Raw genomic sequence first — 10,477 nt, forward strand, 5'->3', positions numbered from 1 at the left:
TACATATTAGTCTAGCTCTGTCTACCAAAACCGACTGATTTATACATTAAGACATACAGGTCTACATTAAAGTGATTTCGTAAGTCTACGGAAGAGATGGTTAAATTTCAAAATGTTAGAATCACTCCTGATTTTTCACAAAATAAAGTCTTGGGCCTCTTAACAATCTGAGCTGAAAAAAAAAACCCTGTCTCCGACTCGAGAAAGGAAAAAAAAGCCCCCAAAACTATAATAACAGTAAGAAATTGAACTTGTCATAAAAATCACCACCAAATGATCTGAAACATTTACTTCAGCAAAGACACAGTAACAGTCTAGATTACTTCTTACATCAAATCTTACCCCATTTCTTTACCAGACAGTTTCATTTTTTTCTTTCATTGATATACGCACCAACTTTATAAACATACCTTCACATCTGATAATATTATGCAAAAGCATAAGTAATAAAATGTAAAAATTATTGAACTGAAAAACTGTCTGGCTTTAAACTGAAATATGATCACAGGTGGGATAGGCAGATAGTTTACTCATGTGTAAAAACCATTCAAATATATAGTGTGCTATGTCTTACAATGCCTTTATTATGACGAATCCTATGTAAAGTATGCGCTCTTGAAGTTGTACATAGTGCATAGCTTTATATAATGAAACTACCAGTAATTTGCTATTCATCTGAGAAAATGACAAAAAAGCTTGTGTCATATGTGTTGCTAAATCAGTGAACCAAGACAAACAAGATTTTCTTCGTTATTTAACCTGGTTAAAATAATTAAATAAAAGACCAAAACAGATCTGTAGGACAATCACTGAAATTATTTCCAGCAAAATTTACTTATACTAAAACAGCTGAGTAAGAAGGTCATTAAAATTGTCCTCACAATAATTTACATTATCTAAGATGCAGTATCAGGTATCAACAATTGTTCTAACATTTCCACTCATTAAAAGTGAATTTTACACTTTCTAGATAACCTGACATTTTTATCAGTTTTCAGCCCAAACTGTTGTAAAGTCAAGGAATAAATACTTCAACCACTTTACACAACCTTTATCCAGTTACTGATTAATGGTACTTGAAGAATGTAAGATCTCTACCTGAGCATTAAACGTTATATCTTATGACATCACAGCAGATTACTCACTGTGTATGCTTTACTACAGAACCATTCATGACATTGAAATATACACAATATACAGTGTAGTGTGCATGTATTTCATGTAATGATTTGACATTCCGAATATTTAATATTAAACCAGTGCCAATTAAGTACTTAGCTGTATATTAAAGAAGGGAGACTTTGGAGTCAGGTTATACTCTTTTAAAAAAGCTATTATGAAAATCGAATTCTGATTTGGTGACTCCTAAAAATATTTTCATATCGAATTACTCATGACTCAATCCCTTTAATAAAACTGCACCTAGAAAGCATTAGGAGCTGCTCAATGGCATACTTATAAATAACTAGAAAAAAACAACAAAATATTTGTAATAGGACCTACTCATTAACTGCATCCTTAACAAAACACTTAACATGCCAAAATACATATATTCACTGAAGGCATTTCCTTAAACCTCTCTCAAAACCACACTGACGTATTTGTTAATATTGAAGAAAAATGCATTACAGCAAGTACATTTTTACAAATCACTTTAGTTCAACTAGGATGAAATGAATAGGATATTCCAAATTCCATTACGTACAACTGCTTTTTGTAATTAAAAAAAAAAAACAACTATGTTTTAACATGGGGAGAGTTCAAGAGCAAATTGCCTATTTATGCTAATTCTTTCATGTACCAAAACCCTTAACTTTTATACTGCTGCTAGCAGCAAAATTTAATGCAATTTACCATCATCAAACCTCCTTAAAGGTGTTTATGACTACAGAATTATACAAAAGTAAACCAAGTCTCCACACCACATGTCACAATTCTACAGCTGCTTTTATTAATGAAACTGGACCACCAGGCTTGTTTATCTGAACTATGTAAAAAAGATGAGAATACTTCACAGTATATTTCAATATCAAAGATATTTCTAGTATATTTTCCTGCAGTGTATTATCTTAGATCCACACTGTCTTAACAAGCCCTACTTGGAATACCTTAGTGATAAACAGATATGATTCTTTACACCTGTTACACTGTGACATGACCCATTGACAGTCCATCAATTCATTGAGATAATATATATTATAATAATAATGTCTGTTATGATTATGTTATAAACATAATAACAGGGTTCGACACTAATGGGATCACAGGCACTTGGAAGATCCTTGACATTTGGGAGGATTCTTTCTCTCAACAGTAACCATTCCATCAGGATCCCTTATCTTGGCATCACTCTTTCATGAAAGTGCTACTTCTTTGTTTGTTAGCATGAAAGATAGTATTACAGTCATTCGAACAATTTTCAGTTCCCATGCCTAGTAACAATGTGAAAATGATAATAAGAATGAAATAATGTTGAAGTGACAAAATGACTGATGCACTGCTATGTCCAAGCTAGACATGGCATCAGCCTGATGGCAGAGACCATTCCTGAGTATTTCATATGGGCCAGGTTAGAATTTGAAACAAGTGGAGCTAGTATCTACCTAGACAGAAGTGGTATGTGAGGTGGAATCCCAACAAAGTTTGGGAAATATGGGGTCAGCTGTGTTTCATATCTTGCAAAACATTACAAGTCTGATATCATTTCAAATCAGTGCAATTGAAGTTTAACCTGAACTTGCAAAAAAGAAAGATTCAGTTTTTTCTTGACAGTTTAAAATCTGATCTGAAGACACTAGTTTATCACATTTTCAAGTGATAAAACTGTCTGAAGCCAATACTGTCCTGGGAAGAAATCTCATGAAAGTTACAATGATGAGTCATTCAACTTCAAAAAAAAACATGATGAATACAATTATATACATTAAAAAGACCATTAAAATACAAACCAAATTTTATGTGACAGTATGAAGTTGTATTTTGTAACAAATGTGGCCTGCCAAGACATCAAAAATATGCAACTATATGACAAGTTACCTAAATATGACTCTATGTAGTCATGAAGCATGTCAAATTAGGCCCGACCACTTAATAGTAATAATACAACCACTGAAATTTAAAATCTATTCAAATCAAAGTCTGATGTAGTGGAGACCAAACAGGGGTTCACAACATTTCAAAATATGACAATTAAACTTAAATTTTTGTTATATGGAATACTGTTTCGTAAACATGACTGTACAAGATACCGGTGTCAATAAACTGGGGTCACGAAAGGGGAAACGAAACTACCGGCAGGTGGAAAGATCATGTTATCCAAATAAATACACCTGTCTTTGCAAATATACCTACCTAATTACATAGTTCTATTAACATTTAGCAGTATACGTTCAGTAATTTGAGCAAGTAAGACAGAAAACATGCGAATTGTAAAATGCAACAACGCGGAAATGAAAATACGAGGCTACACCTTTTCCCTCTCGATCCGCTCTTCCTTTTCACGTTTTTCGGCTACTTCAGCACGGTCTCTATATTCCTCGGCTTCATTTCGTAAACATTGCATTTTGTCTTTAAGGGCTTTAATTGCCCCCACTCCTCCTGACATTGAATTTTGCCTAACATCCATGGTTGTCATTTAATTCCTATAATGTAAGTCCAATAGAAAATGGCTGCCACTGTCAAAACCGGATGAGCCGAACAACGCAAAAGGTGGCTTACATACGCGAACAAAGTAGAACAAATATTTTTCACACGACAACTTTTAACTAATTCTGAATGTAATCTCAGTAAACTTTTTTAGCGTCGATATGAGTTATCTATGACAACCAAACTGTTTCGATTCCCTTTTATTAGGCTAAAACCACAAATACTTTAAAATTTACATTCTTGTTATTTTGTCACATGACTGTGACATATACGCAGTTGCATGCCCAAATATGGAAACTTATTTGCATAGCGGTAGGATTGACCTAGCATTTTTCAAATACCAAAATTTTGAAGAAAAAAAAAACAACAGTAATTTGTATGAGTATATTTAATAATCAATAAAGATGGGAAGAACGACCTTCTTAATGCTTACGGACAGCTGTTGTTACTTATGTATCTTATTTGTAACTTATTAGAATATTTTATGTGATATGTAGGCATACAGAAATTTATATATTAAATGCAGTCTCTTATACAATTCTTTAATAGAATGGTCTTGCAACAGTTTATTTGTAATTGTACACTGTAGTTATATGTTGTATGCTAGAATGCGACGTAATTAAAGATATAAAAAAAGTCTTCTGAAATTGAAAAATATGTTTAAATTAGGCCTTCTGAATGTGAAAAATATGTTTGAATTAGGCCTACCGGTCTTCCTTGTTGCCTAATCAAATCAGATCTTTATTTTTAGCCGAATGAAAATGTGCCTATATATTCGCATGTTCGCATTATTTTAACGCTCATCCATATTTCCCCACAAAGTTATCCGTCGGACCATCAGCATGACAAAACCATTAAACACTGAAGTTTCATAAACTTTTTAGTCATTACCAATTCTTTCGGAGTATCATAGTCTAAGACGGATAAATATTAAAAGGCAATACGACCCGGATATCAGAACTTCCATTTTTTTTTATCAATTATTCAATATAGGCCCTAAACTAAACATGTTCGTATTAATTAGGATTTCATTGTCAGCAACATGAAAGGTTACAACACACTAAATAGCTGTTCTTCTATATTCTAGATAAAACTGACATATTTCCGATGGTCGCAGCAAATTTTAAATGTCTGTAACTTAAATTTTCTTGAAGAATATTGTTTGTGCTGAATAAATATCAAAAGAAAAGTGGGTCTGATTGCAAGAAAAATATTTTCAGTCAAACCCCATGATACACACAAACTGCAAAATCAGCTAAAAATGAGACCCCAAATTGTAGTGGTGTAGTTGTGTATAATATAAGTTTCCATGACAAATTCTGTCATGTTATTTTTTCATTATGAAAATACTATCTACATGTCACGCATAGATCTGACATGTGATTTCAGCAAAAAATAAATAAAAATAATAATAATACAAATGGTGGAACGATCTACCTAGCTATCCGAAAGACATTCAGCCTGAAGCCAGCTTTAGATCAAAACTGAAAACACATTTGTTTAGTCAGTTTCATGAACAATGAGTGTGCTCTTGTTGAAAAACAAAATATCAGTAATGGACTAATGGTATAAAATAGTATTTATACATGTCTAAATCTCTTAATCAAAGTTCTAGAATCATGTTCATATTTTGAATGATATATTTTAAATGTGTGTTATATAACTGAAAAGCGCAATAGAATATTTTATCATTTTTGCGCTATATAAATGCCATGTATTTGTATTTGTTTTTAAACTGAGGACTATTTGAATCTATCTTTTTTTTTTTCGCGCCATACTCTTATTTAGTGTCTGTATGCCTTATACAATAAAAATGGAGGACGTAAATAACTACGCTAATTTACGTCCTTGGGTATGTGCTTGAAACATCACTGATGATTCAATAAGCGTTTTGTTAAACGTCTTTAATAGAACTCCTATCTTGAGTCACACAACAACGCATACCGACCTTATGCTTGATCAATGTAAGCAATGCTCGCGAACACAATTCTAAACAGGTGAGGAAAGCAGATAAATACCTGAGCTGCTGCCAGTTATATCTGAGAAACATTTTTTTCGCTTTTTACATTATACACATTTATTCTTCGATCGTGAAAACTCCGTCATTCCATGTGTTTTGATTGTTTAATATAAACTCATCCGCCGACCGCTGACGCGAAAAAGGTAAGCATTCTCCTATGAATCGACTATGTTCATGATGATTGTCAAAAAGAAAAAAGACCCTTAAAAGTTATGGCGTCTCACTAGTATGCACTCAAAGCTATGTTTAGAATATTAGTGAATTAAAATATCTTTGGCCTATTTCTGTTATTAAGGTTTATGACGATGTAACAATTTAGTCCCATGTGATGGAATACGAATAGACAATACTGTATGGAGAAAGGCATACTATTCAAAATTTTCGAAATAGTTCCCACTGCCTACAAAAACATGTTATAATTATTATGAGGTATAGATTTAGCGGTGCAGGTATTAATCACCATTATCTCCGAAAACAATCACCTATATGATAAAACGAAGGCTAAAGATAACTACAGTTGCCTAGCAACAAAATTAAGAACTCTCATTGCCGGAGGAAATCGTGTAAACAGCATAAGAACTACATGGTAAAGCACTTGGTTGGCGGCGAGTCAAATACTGTGATACATCCTAAATTCCGCTGATATTCAGAAAATTCTTGAAAGAAACTACTCGCTTTGCAATTTTCTTACCAATCACACAATTTTATATTTTATAATAAAATAACGTTCATGTTTGCAAAATATTCGACAAAGAATATTATAATAAAATCAAACGTTTGACAACGTTACTCGAATTGTTTTGCAGGAATCTTTTAAAAGCGCGTGAAGTGTACAAAAATTGACACACGCATATTATGCATGCCGATCAATATAAATCTTATAAACGTGCCAAAAAATTTAGTACATGTAGGCCTAATCTAAAACTGACAGAAGTGTGTTTCCTCTGTTATATCGTAACAAGTCAGACATGCTATTTTCGAACCTACACATTCTTGCATGAAGACTGAAAAATCACCGGAACCTCGATCTTATCACCAATGTTTGATATATGCATCAAAGATGATTAACAACATGTCATGGCGTTAATTCCTTCCAAAAATAATCGTAATCTGAAGAATCTACTTTCTTATGTAATCATGCATTTTATCTCATGTACATATATATACGTTTGGAAGTTATATTTGCAATTCATCCGTGTTTTTTTTTAATCAGTAAAAGTACTTTCCTTGAGGTCAATATACTACAATAAAAAATAGGCCCTACATCACATTTAAATGTACCCCGCGACTGCCTTTGATGAATACCACATAAAAATTTGAACAATTTGTTACTACATGTACAACAGACTGGCTATTCTATGGAAGATCACTTTATGCTGTACATGTTTTAATAACTATACCAAATATATCGCATATTTCAAATGCACCAAATTTTTAGCAAACATTAATCCGAGAAGAAAACTTTGAATTTCTATTGCAGGACCTTCGAAATGATATCTTGACGTGACATGTAGGCAATTCATTCACTTAAAATCCGTTTCCGCTTCAGGGTAACGTTTAATATACATGTACATTCCGTTACATTATCTAGTAATTTATGTAGACTCACTAATTAGCTCAATTAAGATCTGGCACCGTAAATTCCGACATTCCGAAGTATCCTGTTACCCATTGGAAATATTCATACAAAAACCACCAGCCGAAATATACACATTTCAAACCATGTAAATATTTTGCCCACTTTCACATTTAAAAGCCGAGCATTTTAAAATGGCAAGAACGGGAGTGCGCATGCATTAATCTGCAATACATTTTAAACGTGAGTTAAATAACGCATTAAAAAAACAAAACAAAAACAATCAAATAAAGTCTATGTCCGGTGGCTACAACGATATTATTACCTGTCATATGTCTGATGCAAATTTGTACAGGTACCAACGTTTCGGTTATTATTGATACAATATAAATAATCTTGAAACCCCTTTAATTTCGTAAGAAAATGAACAGCGCAAAAAGTTTTACAGCACTAGTATTTTGCATTTTTATGCCTCTTGTTTTACCATTGTGCGAAGCCAGCACATCGACCCAACATGAAAACACATCTACATTGAACGTAGCACATTTTCATACGAATGCTATGTTACTGTTCAGCTGTATCACAACAATAGTAGTTAAGTTACTATGAAAATGAATAGTTCTGTTTTCGGAAATGGTACGGTATAACATAGCAAATGCACTCCCGTTTTTACTATTAATTGCTATCCTATATAACTGGCTATGTTATTTTAAACTGTATTCAACCATTAGTTAGCTGTCAAACATGTACATATACATAAACGTGCCTATCCATGTATCTAACAGTTTCAAACTGCAGAGTATCAGACAGGTTCTATGAAAAGCTGTCACATTCTGGCATTTTTGTTGCAATATATGACTTCCTTGACATGCTGTTACATTAAGAGAGAAAAACATGTTAATTTACATACATTCTTTCCGTCCGAGTTTACAAACACGAAAATATGCTTTCTGAAGTGCTTGATGTGTTATCAAAAGCATGTGCAACATATATATCACTCATGTACGAGTAACGTAGGTTACAAAATGAGAAACTTACCTCTGTTACACGTTTCTCGGAAGCTTCAAGTTTTACAACACCTTCGTTGTACTGTTCGTTGACTTTGTCGAACTCATTCTCGAGGTTTGTGTATTTCTTTTGGAGTACAGAGAGGTCTTCCTCGGCCTGAAATACAGTTGTCGTTTACATAACAATAACGCAAAATGTCATAATTACGAATTATAAACCACATGGCTTACATTTATGCGTACTAGCAAATGAGCTATACTAGTATTGCTGAACTGTTATAAAGCATGCTTTTAAACTGGATGAAATATAATACCTTTAGCTATAAAATAAATTGTTCGTGTTAATTACAAGCTGTATACACTTCATAATGTACACTTTATATACTATAAATGTATCAAAATCACAGATCCTATGTTAATTGGCTATTTTTGCAAAATATAAGTGAAATCACAAAAGAAATGAATGTTTTATATGACTGTGTATCTAATACAAGTTTATTAAAATCAATAAACCAGCAACATCAATCTTACTGCCGTCTTGGACCTAAACGCAGTTTGTCATGTACCCAACCAGGCCCCATTTTTTACAGGTGTTAATCTGGTAATAATTTGAGTCGGTTTTTATTGATAAAACAAAAGACTGCTCAAAAAGCAGCATTACTAGACTTTACATAAGTTTATAACAACAAACGAAACATTCGTCTACTATGTCATGCCAAATAAGCTATCAGTTAGTCATTGCGCAACGCAGCTCATATTTCAAGATGGCCGACATGCAGATGTTAAATGGTGCTGGAGAAATATTTCTTGAAAATGATATATAATCTGATCGCATTCTTTCTTTTTGTCTGAATGAATTGAAAATAACGTAAATTAAACAAGCTATATAATTATCATGCACAGCATTGATTTCTTCAAGATATATTATAAATATGTAGGTAGTTGCAAATGAAACATTTTATCTTTTGAAATGCCGAAAATGGACATAAATATGTTAAAAACTTGTAAAATTGGGTGTTAAGTAATGCAGTCGAATAGATCATTAGTAGTGGAACCATATTTTAACCGAAAAGTACACTTTCACACGGGTTACCTTTTTTATACTGGTATTAAAACAAGGAGAGAGTAATTTTTCTCTACTAACTACAGTTCCAAGGTGGCGGTAGATATAACAGTACTATGTTTCAGATCTACATTGGTATCTTAGGTAAAAATAGCGAAAATGTCACTTACCCGGGCTTTAGTTTCCTCAACATCCCTAAGTTTTTGTTCTAACTGTTCTGATTTATCCAAGGCATTCTCCTTTTCCAATTTCATTGCCTGCATCTTCTTCTTGATGGCATCCATGGCTGATTTTTAGTCTGTTCTCACCTAACACACAAATAAAATAAAATAAATAGGAATGTCGAAGCTAGAAGTGACTTTAGCAGACGAGAGCTGTCAGAACCACAATCCTGCTGCCGCAAACTCGAAAGGGCTATGCTGAAGTACAAGTACTCTCGTCTGCAACGTTATTTTCAGGTGAGACCACAGGAATTCTTGCATAGACCAATCAACGACGGCCTTACACTAGGTCGCCGCCATCTTGAGATACGTCATGAATTGGCACGATTGTGTTACACCCTTCTTTGGAAACTGCAAAAGTAGCAGACGTAAAGCAGGCTGTTCCACTCAGAATCAACAGGGAGGCTTTATCTATATGATTATCTTTTATTAACGCGATTACTGATTATTGTATCTTTTGTTTACTCTACAAGCGTACACAGACTGGCTTTCTCTCGCTTCCATGCTTAGGACAGAAATTTGTTCTCTGTGAAAAATCTCTAACTTCTTTTGTTTCTTGTTTATTTACCCACAATTTTTTAAAGATGGAATGCACTCAGGTAGCAGGAAAAAGGTGTATGAAACTTTCAGAATACTACCACACACTACTCACTGTGTAGATATATACATAGTTTGTGTTGCTATGGATACAGATAATTATCATTATTGTACAAGAACTTGTCTTTGATCATTAACAAAAAGAATAATACTTAACATTTGCAACTTACTCAGAGAGGTACGGAAGTAAATTTTCTACAGAGTTTACCAGCTTTTCGTTGTTTATTAGAAAACAGGCGTGTAATCTGGATATTGAAAAGTTAACACGTCTGTTTGCACATACATATCTATACCAACATCTTTACCTGGTTATCAATGAAAATATGTACCCAAGGCTTTGGGTACACG

At 33.3% G+C, this 10,477-nt stretch overlaps 1 protein-coding gene across 11 annotated transcripts in view; it reads right to left on the reverse strand.

The window, feature by feature from the left end:
* LOC123523193 (tropomyosin) overlaps positions 1–9,745 on the reverse strand; it is a 38,742-nt gene extending 28,997 nt beyond the window's left edge. For 3 of the 11 annotated variants that reach the window (XM_045300887.2, XM_053549247.1, XM_045300888.2), the window contains exons 1-2: positions 9,482–9,744; positions 8,280–8,405 (exon numbers count right to left, since the gene is read on the reverse strand). In XM_045300887.2, the coding sequence (XP_045156822.1) occupies positions 8,280–8,405; positions 9,482–9,595 (240 nt within the window). In that variant the 5' untranslated portion in view covers positions 9,596–9,744. Of the gene's footprint in view, positions 1–3,469; positions 3,822–8,279; positions 8,406–9,481 lie in introns of those variants that run through there. The other 8 variants (XM_045300886.2, XM_045300884.2, XM_045300883.2 and 5 more) reach the window with 7 other exon arrangements.
* Between the last annotated feature and the right edge of the window lie 732 nt (positions 9,746–10,477).

Source organism: Mercenaria mercenaria, chromosome 8 (assembly GCF_021730395.1).
Source record: "Mercenaria mercenaria strain notata chromosome 8, MADL_Memer_1, whole genome shotgun sequence".
NCBI classification, from domain to species: domain Eukaryota; kingdom Metazoa; phylum Mollusca; class Bivalvia; order Venerida; family Veneridae; genus Mercenaria; species Mercenaria mercenaria.